This window comes from Aquarana catesbeiana, linkage group LG03, assembly GCF_042186555.1.
Source record: "Aquarana catesbeiana isolate 2022-GZ linkage group LG03, ASM4218655v1, whole genome shotgun sequence".
Classification (NCBI taxonomy): domain Eukaryota; kingdom Metazoa; phylum Chordata; class Amphibia; order Anura; family Ranidae; genus Aquarana; species Aquarana catesbeiana.
The window spans coordinates 721,026,065-721,044,529 of record NC_133326.1 but is presented as its reverse complement, the minus strand read 5'-3'; the positions used below and the strand labels follow the sequence as shown (position 1 = coordinate 721,044,529).

The window sequence follows — 18,465 nt, the reverse complement described above, 5'->3', positions numbered from 1 at the left end:
AAACATTCTTATTATCCCTCCACTTCATAGCGAGCAAGTTATTATACTTCAAGCAGGCTCTCTCCCCCAGCCTAAGATGGGAATCTACAAGCTGCTGGGGACAGCCTTGGCGATTAGGTCGCACAGTGCTACATGCTCCAATCTGATGATCAAACAAGTGACTAAAAAGTGGCACACTTGTGTAATAATTGTCCAAGTACAAGTGGTACCCCTTTCTGAATAAGGGTGACACCAAGTCCCACACAATCTTGCCAGCGCTTCCTATGTAGTCAGGGCAGTTTGTTGGCTCTACGTGACTATCTCTTCCCTCGTAAACCATAAAACTACATCTATAGCCTGTGGCCCTATAACAGAACTTATACATCTTGACCCCGTATCTGGAACGCTTGCTGGGAAGGTACTGTTTGAATGACAAGCGGCCAGAAAACTTAATCAGGGACTCGTCAACGCAGACAACTTGATGGGGAGTAAACAAGTCTGCAAAACGTGGGTTGAAGTGGTTTACGAGGGGCCGAATTTTGTAGAGCCAATCGTATTCAGGGTCTCCACGAGGACGACAGAGTTCATTGTCATTGAAGTCCATGAACCGCAAAATCTGCTCGTATCGTGCCCTGGTCATGGAGGCAGAGAACACGGGCATATGGTGAATTGGGTCAGTGGACCAATATGACCGCAACTCACTCTTTTTGGTTATGCCCATGAGGAGGGATAGGCCCAGAAAGATCTTAAATTCGGAAACCGTAATTGGTCTCCAATCTCTGGTAAGGGAGGCCTGGGGAACAGTGGCGATGTGTTGACTAGCGTATAAATTGCTGTGGTCCACAATAGATCTATAGAGATCTTCGGTGAAAAACAGCGAATAAAAATCAAGTGACGTAAAATCAACTGTTTCCACCTGAATGCCGGGTTGGCCAGTGAATGGGGGAAGTACGGGTGCTGCAGAAGTGGTGGGTTCCCAATTAGGATTGGCGAATGCAGCAGGAAGGGCACTATGGGCACGACGGGTCTGTGTTCGTCTTCTTGGTGGCAGTGGGAAACTACTTGTGCTTGCCACCTCACCAGCTTGAACTGCACTTATGGGACTAGCCACATCACCAAGTGTTACTGCAGTGCTGGATGTACGACCAGGGTGTACTAGGCCTCTGGTGCTTGCCAGTTCACCAGAAGGAATAGCGGCGCTAGTACTGCTCTGCTCCATACGAGGGACCTGCCGTTCTTGCACTTCAAGGACAGAAGAAGATTGGGGTCTGGTACGCCTGACCTTGGCAGGGACCACAACTCCGTCGTCAGAGCTATCTGTCATGGAGCCGCTGTCCTCTACAGGATCGTATTCTGAGCCTGAATCTGACAGATGAGTGACTTCCTCTTCACTATCTGTCATGCTCAGAAACGTGTAGGCCTCTTCACTAGTGTACCTTCGATTTGCCATTTTGGGCTCTAAATTTAGGGGTACACTAGTGAGACTCACAGGTAAAAAAGCTCCTGACTGTTAGCGACTGATTCAAAACGCTACCAAAAAACTGTTAGCGATCGCAGGGATCAGGCCTGACTCTGCGAACGCTGCAATTATGTGTTTAGTGTTTTGTAAGTGACAGTGATCGATCGATACTGCACTTGGGTGGGCTGGGCGGAGGGGCAAAACGCAGGTATCTGGGCTGATTCTGCTAACACTGCATTTTTGGGAACCCTAAACTGCTGGGGACGCTAGTATAGATCTGATCGGATCAGATATTGATCTGTTCAGATACTACACCACTAAGGGAGGTGTATGCTGTGTGCGTGGTTGTTAGCGCTAATCGTACTAACCTGACACTGCCTGGGGCGACGCAGACCCTATCTGATCCTAAAACCTAACTTGTATCACCCGCAGGGGGTTAAACCATTATTAGGTAATAAACGGCGGGTGCCCTGACACTATAAAAAAACTAACTAACTAACCAGCGTCACCCGTAACAGTTGTACGGTGATCACTGGTGAAAGGGTTAACTAGGGGGCAATCGGGGGTTAAAACCTTTACTAGGTAGTATATGGTGGTACCTGACGCTATAAACACCTGACGGGAACCTAAATACTTACCTGCCTAACTAGCGTCACCTGTGACACTAATACAGCGATTAGATAAATGATCTCTTAGTGACACTGGCAATGGGGGGTGATCAAGGGGTTAAAACTTTATTAGGGGGGGTTAGGGGGGTACCCTAGAACTAAAGGGGCTACCACTAACTGCCCTACCACTTATAACTGTCACAAAATGACACCATTGCAATAATCAGAAAAAAAAAACTGCTATTGGTGTCACTGTGACAGGGGGTACAGGGGGGTGATTGGGGGGTGATTAGTGTGCCCAGAGTGTTCTACTGTACGTGTGGTGTTTGGTGCACTTAATTGATGTCTTCTCTCCTCGGAAGCCGGAACGAAAAGGCTTCACGAGGAGCGATGACATAACTTCCTCTGCCGTTTACATTACAGTAGCAGAGGAAGATTCTCATTCGCCAGGAGCAATCGTGAGGGTGTGGCAATGAATCAGTGGCCTCCCCCTCACCTCGGATCGCTCCTGACGGTGCCGCCGCAGGCACCGGTGGGGATCCGATCGGACCCCCCGCCCACTGACAGGCAGGGACGTAAAGGTAAGCCCTTATGCCTGCCCGTGCCATTGTGCCAACGTACATCGGTGTGCGGCGGGCGGCAACTGGTTAAAGCTTCATAATTCTTCATTACTTTCCAAGTTGGTTTGACTGAGCCTTTGAGTAACTCAGTTGGCTCAGGATCTTGTGCTGGGTTTGCTGTGTATTCACATTCAGAGTCGTGGTAACCCATGCCAGATAAATGTCTGAGTAATAAGCAGGCAGGATCTGTGTGCTATAATTTGACACCCTGCATCCTGGACTCAGGTTATGAGGCTTCCACGTGCTGCAGACTCATTATTTCTTGCAATGAGAGCAGCAAATCTTGTCTGTATCAGTACTGTCATGCAGAAATCTTAATTAGGCTGTGGAACTCCCTTGTGGAACTCATATAGGGCTTACATGACCTGGTGATCTATTTAGCCCTTGCATCAATTCAGACAGCTTAACTCAATGAATAAACTCACTGTATGGAGACAGACGATGATTCTTTCGAATGCTCCGTTTAATGATGGATTTTCATAGGTAGAAAAACATTGGTGTTGTAAGCCACATGTAAAGTTGTTACAGCAATGAGGTATACTGAGCACAATGAACCAGAGAGAGGAAGGGGAGGAGAATATACAGAACTATGGTAGGAGAGAGAGTTCAGATAGACAGAGGGAACAAATCTTGAAGGCACAGAGCGATAATAAATCACATAGTGTAACAAAACAGTACTAATAAAAGTATTACATAATTTTAAATATATGTGTTTTGATGATAAGTGCCCTTTAAATTCCCATTAAGGGAAATTTACAATTTTTTCAGTGATAAAGGGATGTTGGCATGTAGTAGAGTAGCCCCATTGTCCCCACAAAATTTACGTCTGCGTGCTGTGCCTGATTTCCTTTTATTATAATTTTACCATCTTGGCTGAACTGTACGGCTATAACCATAACAATCCAGCGTCACCCACATAATCCTCTTTCTTGCTCCCTCAGGCTCCTCCAATCCATTATGCAGTGAGGGATGGAGACACTATGGACCCAGCTGTTACTACTTGTCTTCAGGCTCAAAACCATGGAACACCTCTAATAAAGAGTGCGAGAACAAGGAGGCCCATCTGGTGGTCATTAACAGCGAGGAAGAGATGGTATGCACAGATATACACTTCCTATTGTAATAGTCCCACTGTCAGATCACATCACTACCAGCAGTGTATAATTTTCCTGGACCTCCCCATGTCAGCCTACTATGGGTCAGCTCCACCCTCTCTGACCCCTCCAGGACCACCTTTTTTTTTAGCCCATAAAGGGAGGCTGTCTGCCCACACAGTGTTATTTTTTCGTACTCCCTCCGGACGCCTTTTAAAGATTATTATTATTTTTATTTATTTAATTTTTTTCTCCATCCACCATCCATCCTGTTCGGGTTCAGCCTCTCCCGTTTCAGAAGAACCCCCATATAGGCTGTAAATCTCCTGAGGAGGTGGGTTCCCGTGGTGCTGGGATATTAAGCTGCAGTATAAATGACTATGTATTACTGGCAAAGTTCACTGGCAGTATAAATGACTGTATATACCTTTGTTAGGCAGGTGCTCGCACTCTCTCCTTCCATGTTTTTGTGTGTTCAGGCAGTGGTTTGGCTCACTGGGACTTGTAGTTTACCGCCCCCACATGTATTCCTTTCAGGAAGGTCTTTGGGTTGCCTAGCAAACACCAGAATGTTCATTGCTGATTTGCAGCAGGCTCTGTCCTCTAGGCGTGTTTCGTCAGATTAGGCGACACGTCAGAATGTGTAACGGAAGTGACGTTTCATCACCGCCATTTTGCTACACCCCGCACTCCTCCACAGTAAGGATATACTGAGAAGGGGAAGCAGACATCTTGTTACACCCACCGGAGTTTTGCATTTTACACTTATTTTTAACAGTAAAGTGAGTATATATAGTGAAATACAGTACTTAGAACTCTGTCTGAATGTTTAGATGTTTCATTTTAAAAGCATTAAACTTCTGTCAGATTAGCAAACCTGTGGGATCAGCAGGCTTGCCGCTGCTTTTAAAATTCAACATCTAACCAGTCAGACAGAGTTTTAACTACTGTATTTCACTATATAAACTCAGTTTACTGTTAAACATAAAAATAAAATGCAAAACTCCGGTGGGTGTAACAAGATGTCCGCTTTCCCCTTCTCACTGTATCCTTACTATGGAGGATTGCGGGGTGTAGCAAGATGACGGCGACAAAACGTCACTTCCGTTACACATTCTGACGGGTCGCCAAATCTGACGAAACACTGGCATGCCAGGGCACTCTCTGAGCCTCTCTGTGTGCAGGAGGACTCATCACTGCTCTACTACTCTAATCTCAGCCTCCAACTGATCAATCTGCTGCACTGCTCTGGTAAGCCTCACTTCCAGGACTCTCATTGATTACTGCTGTGTTAGTTGTCTGTCAGAGTGTTTATATTATTCCGTGCCTTATAGGTCTGGGGAATTGTGCCTGCCTGCCTAGCTGCCTTAGCACTGAAGATTTGGATTGAGAAGTTTATTTTAATTGATTTTATTTTTTGTTTAAAAAAAAAAAAAAAAAAAGTTATTTATTTATTTTATTTATTTATAAAAGAAAAAAAAAAGAGAGCACATCCTCTGTGTTTTACAGAGAGAAGGGCCCAGTGCGGGATAAACACCCGCAAAGAGGTTCCAAATCAGCATTCCAGTCTCAATGGAGTAAAAAAGGGACTTGACATGACAAGTCACAGAGTTGCATGCAGCTGGATAGATGCCCGTTGTCATGGCATTCCAGACCTCCCTCGCCCTTACCTCATTTTAGTCGCTCGGACCCGAGCCAAGAGAGGTCAAGACATCGGAAAGCCTCTAGAAAGAGCAAATCCGGGAGCAGACACAGAAGAAAGATCCTCTTCTTCTGATAAGTCTTCATTGCCAGCCCAGGCAGAAGAAAGACCCTGTTGGGCCTGCTCAGCTGAGGTCCTCCCAGGAAAGCTGGTATGTGCATCCTGCTTCAAGGAGGTGGCTCAGGACAATGCTGAGAAAGCATGCCAGGTTAAATCCTACATTAAGCACGCAGTCAAGGAAGGGTTAAAGAGTGTTTCAAGGAATCTTGCTCATCCTGCTGTATCTTCAGCATCTGCAGATTCAGATCATGTGTTTTCAGTGCGTTTTAACTCTGAAGTCGTTTCAGATCCATCTGAGGCAGAAATGGTCTCGGAATCGCATACATTTGATTCTTGCTCTGGTTCCCCCCTTGGTGGAGGCTGTTAAGGATGCGATGGAGTGGCAGGAAGAATCGTCGCCTCCTAAGAAACAGCAGAGATACTACCTGTATTTAAAGAAATCATTTCCTTCCTTCCCATTAATTTCTGAGATTAAAGAAGTAATTGACGATGAGTAGGCGAGGCCTGAGAAGAAGCTCAATGTACATAATAGAGTATTGAAGCTGTACCCCTTGGGACACTACGCCTAAGGTGGATGCTTCATTACAGAGATTTGCCCGCCACTTTAGGCTTCTGCTGGGGGATTCGGTCTCTTTTAGGGATCCTATGGATCGCAGAATAAATGCAGACCTAAAAAGGTTGTATAGTTTGGCCGGAGCAGCCTGCAGACCGGCGGTAGCACTCGCTTCTGTGGCAGCAGCCCTTAGAGTGTGGGTAGCGGAGCTGGTGGATGGATGTTCGGATGAAAGTCGGGGAAGTGGCAGTTCTTCTCCTTTACAGTTTGTCAAGACTGCTGTAGAGCTTGTGGCTGAAGTGGCTGTCGACCAGGTCAAGATGACAGCAAATATAATGGCTCATTCCGTCACAGCCTGCAGAGTCTTATGGTTGAAGCATTGGTCGGCCGGTAAGGCTCCTAAGCACAGTCTGTGTTCGGTTCTATTTGACGGAAGCTGCTCTTCGGGAAGACTTTAGAATCAGCAATTCAGCAGGTTTCCGGCAGTAGATCTGGCCTAATCCCGCAGAAGAGAAAAAGACAATGGCAGCCCTTTTGGTTTAACAAGAGATCCAAAAAAGGTTTCAGAGAGGCTAGTGCTTACAGACCTGGTAGGCCATTTTTTCAGTCAGTGGAAGGGAGCCGGTTCAACCTTCCAGAAGCGTTCCAAGCCCAGGGCCAACAAAGCTCCTAAGGCTTCAAATAAGTTCTTCTGAAGGTGTCTCCGCTCAACCCTCTCAAGTAGGAGCAAGACTATCCCAATTCGGGGGGGTTTGGGTGGACAAAATAAGGGATGCCTGGATTGTAGTCATCATTCGATCACGTTATCATCTTGAGTTCAGAACCAGGCTGCCTCAGACCTTCTTTGTAGAAACTCGATTTCCTACAGTTTTGGAAAGGAGGCAATGTTTGCAAGGATATATAGGGGTGCTGTTGGCAGCAAGGGCCATCATTCCGGTTCCAAGGCAGTAATTGGGTCAAAGAGTATGTTCCCCTCCGTTTTTTGGCCCCAGAGGCTTCAGGGGGTTTCAGACCAGTTTTGGACTTCAAAGTCCGGAATTCTTACATGAAGGTTCCACCATTCAAAATGGAGTCATTGGAAAGGATCATTTCGGTTATGGAGTCAGGAGACTGGATGGTTTCCATCGATCTGGCGGATGCGTATCTTCATGTTTCCATTTTCAATTTCAGTGTCTCCCATTCGGTCTCTGCATGGCTCCGAGAACATTTTCAAAGCTACTATCTGCTATCATCGCGACTCTCAGGGTCAAGAGAGTGCAAATATTCCATTATCTAGACAACATGCTACTTCTGGGTCTGTCAAAAGAGCTCCTTCTAGATCATGTGAATCTCACCTGCAAAACACTAGCTCGTTTTGTTTGGTTGATCAACTTTCGGAAGAGCCAGAGGGTCGTGGGTCGTGTTCCTCTTCCTCAGAGGAAGGTCCATGAGATCCAGTCTCAGACAAAAGCAGTGATGACCAGGCCTTCTATGATGGTGAAGGAATGCATGCAGTATCCGGGGGTTCTATCGGCCACAATTCCAGTAGTCCTGTGGGTCAGGTGGCGCAGAAGGAGGTTTCAATGCAACTTTCTTCTTCAGTGGGATCGTCACTCCTTGTTCCAGAAAATCTATCTGCCAATTCCGATAATCTGGTCCCTGGTTTGGTGGTCAGTAGCTCACAATCTTTCCCATGGAGTTCCATTGAAGGCCTCAGAACCAATAGTGGTGACGACCAATGCCAGTCTGGCAGGCTGGGGGGCACACTGCCTGGGACAGCAGGTTCAAGGCCAATGGAACCTTTGTGGTGCGAGGAGTTAAAATTTCCTGGGATTGGATGCTGTCAGACGCGCTCTCTTAGCATTCCAACCTATGTTGCGTGGTCGAGCTGCCAAGATCCATTTGGACAACAAAACTACGGTGGCTTTTGTATCTCATCAACGGGGCACAAGAAGTTGCCCTCTCCATCAGGTGGCATGTCAAATCTTCCTATGGGCAGAAGAAGAATCTTGGCTCTCTTACAGCATCTTATCTCTCAGGGCCCGGGAATGTTTTAGCAGATCGCTTGAGTCAAAGCTTTGGGGATTACAACGAATGTGGCCTCAACCCCAAGTACCTACGCAAGATCTTCAGGGTCTGGGAGACGCCTTCAATAGATCTTATGGCATCGGAGGAGAATTGTCAACTTCCTTGGTTCTTCTCCCGGACCTGGCATCCACAGACGTTGGGTCAGGGTGCTCTGACCAGGCCTTGAAACTTCCCCTTGGTGTATGTGTTCCCGCCGCTTCCACTGGCTCTCAATCCTGCTGAAGATTCAGCGAGAAAGGGTCACAGCAATAGTAGTCCTACCTGGCTTAGGAAGCTGCGGTTTCCTCTGGCTTGGAGGATAAAGTTGGGCTCAAAAATCCCACTGTCTCCTTGTCAGAATCTCTTTCTGCAGAGTGGGGCCTGACACCCGAACCCCAGGAGTTTGAAGTTAATGACTTGGAAGTGAAAGGGGGGCTTTACCTGGCTTGGATCTCTTGGGCCGTGTAGTGGAGACATTATTACAGGCTCGTAAGAGGTCCATGAATGTAACCTATCACCGGATCTGGAATACTACAGAAAGGGGTTGGGACCTTGGATCTCCTTCAGTATCAAACATTTTGGAGTTTCTGCAGAGTTGTCTCAAGAAAGGGTTAGCTTACAATTCCCTGAAGGGTCAAATCCCCGCCTTGTTGGCTATGTCATGTACAAGATGTGCTCTACATCTGTTGGTGATCTGATTTTTAGGGGCAGCCATAGAAATCAGACCTCCATTGAAATTGTTTTTTCCAAAATGGGACTTAACACTAGTCTTGAGAACCTTGCCTGTTCCGCCGCTTGATCAAGCTTTCTCTTGTTCATTATTTCTTTTAACAGTTTTTTTGTTTTTGTTAGCCGGTGCCTCGGCTAGAAGAGTCTCCGAGTTGTGCGCCTTCTCATCTAAAGAACCATATTGCTTGGTGCTCCCAGACAAGATAGTCCTTAGGCCGGTACCAAGCTTTCTACCTAAGGTGGCCACATAATTTCTTATGAACTGGGAGATCAATCTCCCAGCCTTTCCAGCAGATACAGCTGATGATGAGTGGAGTAGGTTAGACCTGGTTTCTGGTTTTATCAACTTACCTGAAATGGACTAAAAGCTTTTGAAAACAAGATCAGCTGTAGGTTTTCCCAATGGTGCCTTAAAAGGGTATGCCAGCAACATCTAGAGTTGTGTCTTCCTGGATTGTCAAGACCTGGCATATTGCATTCAGAACACTGGGCCTTCCTCCTCCTTCAGAGATCAAAGCACATTCGATACGGGGTATGGCAGCATCCTGGGCAGCATACGCGAAGGTCGCCCCTGAGGTAGTTTGCAGAGCAGCAAGCTGAAGTGCGCCCAACACATTTTTCATTAGGCATTACAGACTTAATGTGGCTTGTTCGCCTGAGGAAACATTTGGCTTTACGGTTATTACGGCGGCTGCTGCCCATTAAAAAATTTGAGTAGCATTGCATTGAGGGTTTGGCTTATTTTTTATTTTTTGTCTTCCCTCCCTTCTTAATATTGCTTGGTACATCCCATAGTAGGCTGACATGGGGAGGTCCAGGAATAAGGAAAATTGTTATCCATACTTACCGTAATTTTCCTTTCCTGGATCCTCCCCATGTCAGCCGGGGATTCTCACTTATCACAAGGTGGGTATTTTTGAACACTGGTGTGGGCAGACAGCCGCCCTTTATGGGCTAAAAAAGAGGTGGTCCTGGAGGGGTCAGAGAGGGTGGAGCTAACCCATAGTAGGCTGACACTGGGAGGATCCAGGAAAGGAAAATTACGGTAAGTATGGATAACAATTTTCCTTAATTATGCGCCCAGCCTCACCCTGTGAAGAGATTGTCCAGTTTGGAGGACAACAATCTAAGCACTAGTAGACTGAGAGAGATTATGACTGCGTCAGGTCAAATGAATAGTTAACCCTTTTCACACACACGGTAGCCAACACTACATGTTTTAACAGAAATCTGCACCCTTGTAGAATCTCTTGGTGAAATTCTGACATTTAAAAAAATGTGTGTGTCACTTGCTGCCTCATCCAGACAGGAATGTTACAGAGCTTACACTGCTGTAGCTTCTTCACAGAGACAAAGTTCTTTGATTTCTAAATGAAAAATGATTATCAAACATTGAAAAAAAAAGTGCTGAATTATATACAGACAAAAATGAACTTTAATGACATCCCAGTCTTAGTCCATGGGGTTCAATATTGAGTTGGCCCACCCTTTGCAGCTATAACAGCTTCAACTCTTCTGGGAAGACTGTCTACAAGGTTTAGGAGTGTGTCTATGGGAATGTTTGACCTTTCTTCTAGAAGCGCATTTGTGTGGTCAGGCACTGATGTTGTATGAGAAAGCCTGACTTGGAGTCTCCTGCTGTCCAGAAGGTTTTGGAGTGTGTCTATGGGAATGTTTGACTATTCTTACAGAGCATTTTTGAGGTCAGGCACTGATGTTGGACGAGAAGGTCTGTTTTGCAGTCTCCAATCTAATTCATCCCAAAGATGTTCTGTTGGATTGAGGTCAGGACTCTGTGTAGGCCAGTCAAGTTCCTCCACCCCAAACTCGCTCACCCATGTCTTTATGGACCTTGCTTTGTGCACTGGTGCGCAGTAATGTTAGAACAGGAAAAGGCCATCTCCAAACTGTTCCCACAATGGAGCCTGGAATTGTCCAAAATGTCTTGGTATGCTGACGCCTTAAAAGTTCCCTTCACTGGAACTAAGGGGCCAAGCCCCACCCCTGAAAAACAACCCCACACCATAATCCCCTCTCCACCAAATGATATGGACCAGTGCACAAAGCAAGGTCCATAAAGACATTGGAGATTGGGGCCGGGTGCATTGATTAGGGGGGCGGCGCCCCTTCGCCCCTAATGGAGCGGCCGCCACTGCAATCCAGTGCTCCTCATCTCTTTTCATGTTACAATGAAGACTTGATGGAGGTTCTATTTCCTTCCCGGTATGTTAAAAAGTAGAAAGAAAACGTTTTGGCTGGAGTTCTAGCCAGGCCACTGGCATGTTTAGGAGGTAAGCAAGGAAAACCTATGTTCTTCTCTAATTATAGGTTTCCTTTAGGGAAAAAAACAACAATTTTCTTATGAATATCCTTCTGGCTTCATGATTGAAGTATTACCAATACACCTGAGTAATTAAAAAAAAAACCCTCTTTATTCTATGAATGGGAAATGATCTCTGAATGGAGGATGGGTGGATGATCATTAGGTCTGCCCCCTCCATTCATAGTTGGTGTTCCATTCATAGAAGCTGTAGTATATCTTCTATGAATGGATGAATGGAGCAGCTGGGTGGAAAAAGAGGCCATAGTCAATGAGAACCCTTAATTGTGTTAACACCTACCATATACACAAGTAAGTCCAAAAGTCACAAACATGACACAATAGTGAAAGTTTGAATGCTGTGCCACCAACTTCCTCTACCTTGTGCGACTACCACCAAAAAAATAGGATGTGCCCTTACCAAACAGCGTTGACCACCTATTATGGGGGGGTCAACATAGGCTTGTATGTCTGGAAAAACTCCACGTCTGTAAGGAGGTCCGCTCAACAGAAACTTCAAGCCACCACTAGGGAAAACATCAGATTTCTTTTACTCCAACCGTGACCTCAGGTCATATACCCCAAATGAGAGACAAAAGCCACAATAGTGTAAAACCTTTTTTTACCAAGATTTAATAAAGAGAATGCACTTACATGAAAAGACAATTAAAACAGCATGTACTGGACACAGTGGTTTCAGAGGTAGATTCTCCAAACGCGATAACAGGAAATGACGCTAGTGATAGCGTCATTTCCTGTCATCGTGTTTGGAGAATCTACCTCTGAAACCACTGTGTCCAGTACATGCTGTTTTAATCGTCTTTTCATGTAAGTGCATTTCCTTTAATAAATCAGTAGCAGTAGAAATGGTTGTTTTATTCCAAGTCTTGCACAAAAAAAACAAAGAAATCGATACAGACACAGCCGCGAGCTTTCAGACTGCCAGCTGATGCGTGGTGACGTCACAAAAAGTCTCTTCAACCAATGGTGGAATAGTACGCCAGATGGCAGCGGATCTCCTGAGGGCAGGAACAGGCTGGGAGTTTTAGCCGTAGAGCGGGTTCCAGTGGCAGATGGACGGGTGCTGGCAACATGGCAGCTCCAAATAGGCTGGAACATAAGCAGAGTCAGACAAGCCAGGTCACACACAGAACGATCAGATCAAGTACAGATGCGGAGGCAGGAGAATGGTCAAAGAACAAACCTGGGTTGAATCAGGTGGATAGCAGGAATAATTAGGAACAAACCGTGTCAGTATTTCAAGAGCAGATGCAGATAACAGGGAACAGGACAAATCGCAGAACACTGTAGATGAGACGGCACTGATCCTGGGTGCTGATCCAGCTTAAATAGTCCATTTGGTGCCCTTATCTATCCTGAGATGCGCCACGCACATTTGTACATGCATGAGCATATTTGTTGGCATTCTGGACATGCGCATATGCGTTCGCACGTTAGCACGCACTAATGCACCTCTTCTAGATATTCAGGGAACAGGGATTTGTCTGACACTATTATTCTGTCTTCTGACAGAGCCTTCCTGACAGCACCCAAACCGAACCACAGCTCTGTGTGTCCATTCAGACATGGGGCCGCGGCTCAGCACCATCACCTCTCTCTCCTCATTGGCTGGCTGATTGACTTTGCTTGACAGCAGCGGGAGCCAATGGGGAAGTCTCGGCAGCCGAGACTCTCCTGCAACATCGCCGGATCTAGAGGGACCTCAGGTAAGTATTGAGGGGGGCTGCTGCACACAGAAGGTTTTTTATCTTAATGCATAGAATGCACCTTCTGCCTTTACAATCACTGATTTTATTATTAAATTCCTTAAAACCATAGTACCATCATTAAAATCAAGTCAACAGGATAAACTGGTCACATCAAACAGGTAGCAATTGTAAAACAAACACTGTACAAAGAAGCATATCGGATGACGCGTTTCGCAACAAATTGCTTTCTCATGGTTAACACTTGATGATGACCAGCTGAGATATATGAAAAACACTCAACACCAGAATATGAATGCAATCTACACACTGGGGGGAGAACCTCTGGGGGAAATCTAGGATGGAAAAGGACCTGGGGGTCCTAGTAGATGATAGGCTCAGCAAAAGTATGCAATGCCAAGCTGCTGCAAGCAAAGCAAACAGAATATTGGCATTAAAAAGGGATCAACTCCAGAGATAAAACGATAATTCTCCCACTCTACAAGAGTCTGTGTTCTTTACTGTAAGAGCGGTTAGGATGTGGAATTCCCTTCCACAGGCGGTGGTCTCAGCGGGGAGCATTGATAGCTTCAAGAAACTATTAGATAAGCACCTGAATGACCACAACATACAGGGATATACAATATAATACTGACATAATATATCACACACATAGTTTGGACTTGATGGACTTATGTCTTTATTCAACCACGCCTACTATGTAACTATGTAATAGCATATTAAATACATACATAACACAATATATGCAAAAAATCCTTTGTCAAGTATAAATAATGCAAATAGATATAATGCAGCAGAGAGAATGCAAAAAAAAAAAACAGCCAGTAGAAGAGGGGGGCAGAGGGAAATTGGGGGGAGGGGGGGATAAGAAAGGAAGGAAGGAAAGAAAGGGGAGAGGGAGACACAAGGGGATACTCCATGGGGGAGACATAAACCAAAAAAGGAAAAGATCCAATACACGCATCAAAGGGCCAAAAAAGAAGGGTGCTCTTCTGTCTAACAACCAAACTTACCTCGTCTCAAAAGGAACATAGAACTAGGTTGTCATCCCAAATAGTAATAAGCCACAAAAAAAGAAGCCCAACTTGAAATACCAGTACCAAATTTTCCATCCTTCCCCTGTTCTTCTATACATTTTTGGGATGGTGCCATTGTGGATGTTTCACAGCATAATGCTCTGACCGCACACATACATTTACAACACTAAAGGAAACCTGTCCTAAGAGAAACACGGAGTCGGCTATTTTTGACGTCTCCCTATAAATTATGAGTTTTCAGGCTCTCATGCTGACTCTGTGGCTTTGGTGTTTTGATTCACCGACCCGGAATAAGAATTCATCCAAGGATACCAGTAGGCTAAAGTAGAATATACCAATCTGGTATATTTAGTAGGAGATCAGCAGTGGCACCTCCTGTGTTTATATTAGGACAAGTTTACATAATTTTTTTGTGGAAATATTTTTTCTTTTTTCAGAATGAATTGGTTTCTAGGCATGATCCTCAGATGTTAATGTCATGAGGTTATAATGAATCACCACACACAGCCAAAACATTGCTATTGTAGAATAAATTTCCTCTCTTCTCAATTTTTCAACCTTGACTTTGCTGTCTATTTTCTAAGGCTGACCTCAGGGGTGTCATGAGCCTGGAGATAAGTTGTACCATGTCTTTGTCTCCGGGGGAAGATTACATTTGTGTTGGGGTGTGACGTGTTCTCATCATTTTAGTGGATTTCCTCCCAGTTCCCCAGTTTCCTCCCAAACCCTAAAATATACTGGTAGCCCAACTGTCATGTGACCTAATCAGCCATTGTGTGTATAATAATTCATCTTCTAACAACTTCTATATTTTGTCTTTCTTAAGAATTTTCTGCGTGGGATTGCAAACAAAGAATTCTTTTGGATCGGTCTAACAGATGCGGATGGAACCTGGAGATGGGTGGATGGAACGCCTTATGACATAACTCCAAAGTAAGACAATGAAACCTCAAATATCAGAATCCTTCTCACATATCTCTAAGATCTGGCAAAATGATCTGAAAAGGTGGCACACCTATGGATCCTTGAGCACATTGTTAAGACTTTAATTCACTCCACCCAGTGCTGTACAATACTTTGTCACCCAGAAAACAATACTGTACTGTGACATAGGGTGACTGGACTCAGTGGTAGATGCGTTTTTTTAGTGAAATCCAAGCCAGTTTTAAGGGCCTGGTAGCCCACTTTTATGAAAACAGATTACTGTAAAGTCCACAGCATAAACAGGCAAAAAAATATCAAGCCACCTGGCTCTTTCTTCAGCAGTACTTCTGCTCTTAGTAATGTGTCCCTCAGACCAACGTCTCTTCAATGCACATATCTTCAAGCCTGTCAATGAACACAGTTCCTCATTAGGGCACACAGCTCCTCCTTAATGCGCCCATTGATACTGGCTCTCACCCGTCTCCTAAGGTGAAGCCCTGTCTACAAAATGGGAGCACACCTCCCTCGTGGATGAAGCCCTGAAATTTTCTCAGTTCTTCACACACACCCTGCTGGTCTTCAACAAAGCCCGGACACTGGGTTGGAGATTTCTTCTCTCCCACGGCACTTTGAAATCCCCAAACGTTCAGAAATACCAAAATCCCGGGAAAGCTGTAAGAATTTTTTTTTCAGCTCAAAATCCATACTCCGGAGTCCCACACTCTGCACATGTGCGAACCCTGTGTCGTTTTTCATCCATTTTTCCAGTGGCATCCATTTTTCCAGAGTCAGTCTTTATGAGCAAGCCCTTTTGAGCAGAACATACCAGGGGGGGGCTGGGTAGAGGGACTGACTCTGTAGAAAAAGGTTCCAGCGGGGTGTTGCCTCTTCTCCTGATCTATGTACTTGATTTGCACCCTCTTGCCTCTTTGTGTGAGTGAAAGGTGAGTATCCTAAAACTTGTGGATCCTATTGGCAATGCTTTCATATCCTTAAAGTGATACTAAAGTTTCAGTTTTTTTTCTTTAAAAAAAAACAAACATGTCATACTTATCTGCCCTGGGTAATGGTTTTGCACAGAGCAGCTCAGATCCTCCTCTTCACGGGTCCCCGTCGACGTTCCTGGCCCCTCCTTCCTGTCGAGTGCCCCCACAAGGGGGCAGACATGGAGGCACAGTTTAGCCCCGCCCCTCTCGCTCCTCATTGGCTGAATTACTTTGATTGACAGCAACAGGAGCCAATGGTGTTGCATTTCTGTCACAGCCAATGAGAAGGGAGAGTCCCAGGCAGCCAAAACACTCCTGCAACATTGCTGGTTCGAGATGGGGCTTAGGCAAGTATTAGGGCTGAGGGAGGCTGCTGCACACAGAAGGCTTTTTAACTTAATTAGGGATGGGCGGAACGCCCCCGTTTCAGTTTTTTTTCACCCTCCTGAGCGATGCTAGGCCACATGACCTTAACTTGGAGGGATGCCATGCCAGGGAGGACCCCCTGGCAAAGCACCTTATCCTCATGTTGATGAAGATAAGGTCCTGTTCCCTAGGATTATGGGGGGAGCTCATCAGAATTTGGAAGCCCCTGTTAAAAATATGGGGGCCTACACATACCGCCTCCCGTCATGTTAATGAGTAGGAAGTGCATATTAACTGTGTAACCCATAAATAAAAACTAAAAATACCCAAAAAAAAGTCCCTCCTTGTAAATCCATCATATATCAGGATGCCCTATGCCTGCCGGCTTGTCAGAATTAAAAATTGGGTTGACCTGATGTACATGGCTATTCCCAATGGTACTGCTCGCTATATAAGGGGAGGGGAAAGTAGTGACATCATTAACCAAATATGGCCAGTGGCAGTTGCTGTTATCCCTGTCCCTTTGCTAATGTAATTGTAGATTCCCACCCATGTGAGTAATGTGCCAGAGATGGTTGCTAGGGACGCAGCGGGTACCAGCACTTGCTGCTTCTTTAGGAACCACTGACAGTAGGAAGCTGTTAAAATAGAAGCGGTAGAAATACCATTTCTATAGATGATGCTCAGCTCCCAGCGCACAGGGGGCCAAAAGTTTGGCCATTCTTCCAAACACCCTAAGAGCCTGTTTGGCCATTCTTCCAAACACCCTAAGAGCCTAGGTTTAAGGCAAACCATTGGCTGATCCCTACTCCTCACATAGCCAATGTAGGAAAGAGATGAGGGAAAGAACTCCTCACATAGACCAATAGGTAAAGGAGTGAAGGGGAAGAACTTCTCATATAAAGGACCTGGAGGAGTAAACTCTTCACATATTCAATCAGGGAAAGAGGTGGGAGGAAGATGTATGTATATAGGGTTGGCCACCACTGATCTAACCTTAGTAGATTGTACCATTAAATTGTAGTGTTTGGTGAGTTCCCTTGCAGCCGATCACAGTTGTTGGGCTCACACCTGTTAAATCTCATTTTATAGCATTTCTGAGGTCCCAGTTCTGCTCAGTTCCTGTATTGGTCTAAAACCCTATTGTCACTTCTGTCCTTCAGGTTCTGGGGGGAGGATCAGCCCGATGATTGGGAGGATCATGGTCTCGGAGGAGGGGAAGACTGTGCTGCGTTAAGGTATGGATATGACTGGAATGATGCTCACTGTTCTGAAAAAGTAAAGTACATCTGTGAGAAGAAGATGACCTTCTGATATGGACTGAAGGACACCAGAGGACACCTGATATCTCTATCTACTGTACCTTTTCTGCTCCTCCATCATACTACAGTCATATAGAATCTACTACTGTATAACACAATGGTGCAGGATATGCTGGGACTTGTTGTTCTTCTAGAACTGGAAGATCTCAGAGTGTCCAATCTGCAGTTTTCAAGTTGAACTCCAACCTTGTCTTTAGTCTTGCACAGTTGTATAGGGTCCTGTATTTCACCACATGCTGTGAGCTTCTCACAATGTGCATTACAAGCTACAAAGAGTCAGAAAGAGCCCCGCCTAATTTCTTGGCTGGAGGAGGTCCAGTGTCACCTAGGTCTCTCCTCCCCAGCCTGACTGTCCCTGACCCACCACAAGTCATTCATTGATTTTCAGTTCTTTCAAACATGGAGGCTCAGCATCACATGTGGGTGTTATCTAGGGTGATCTGCATGCAAACGAGTGAGTCACCCTCCTTCTTGAGACATACCATTTCACATGTTATCAACATGGGGGGGGGTTACCTTGCCAGAGGGGACAAGGCCTTTAACTACTTCAATACCGGGCACTTTCACCCCCTTCCTGCTCAGGCCAATTTTAAGCTTTCAGCACTGTCGCACTTTGAATGACAATTGCACGGTCATGCAGAACTGTACACAAATTAAATTTTTATCATTTTTTTCACATAAATAAAGCTTTCTTTTGGGGGTATTTTATCCCCACTGGGTTTTCTACTTTTTGCTAAATTAACAAAAAAAAAATTGAACATTTTGGAAAATAATGTGTTTTTCTTCATTGCTGTTATAAAACCTTGCAAATAAAAAATCGTTCTTCATAAATTTAGACCAAAATGTATTCTGCTCCATTTCTTTGGAGAAAATAACCCAAATCAGTGTATATTATTTAGTCTATAGGAAAGTTATAGAGTTCACAAACTATGG

General features: G+C 45.2%; 1 protein-coding gene across 1 annotated transcript in view; it reads left to right on the top strand.

Annotated features, from left to right (window-relative positions):
- Window positions 1-18,186, top strand: part of LOC141134931 (C-type lectin domain family 10 member A-like) — a 58,911-nt gene extending 40,725 nt beyond the window's left edge. The window contains exons 7-9 of the mRNA XM_073624363.1: window positions 3,608-3,759; window positions 14,761-14,867; window positions 17,374-18,186. Of these exons, the coding sequence (XP_073480464.1) occupies window positions 3,608-3,759; window positions 14,761-14,867; window positions 17,374-17,524 (410 nt within the window). The 3' untranslated portion in view covers window positions 17,525-18,186. The remainder of the gene's footprint in view (window positions 1-3,607; window positions 3,760-14,760; window positions 14,868-17,373) is intronic.
- Window positions 18,187-18,465: the final 279 nt, after the last annotated feature.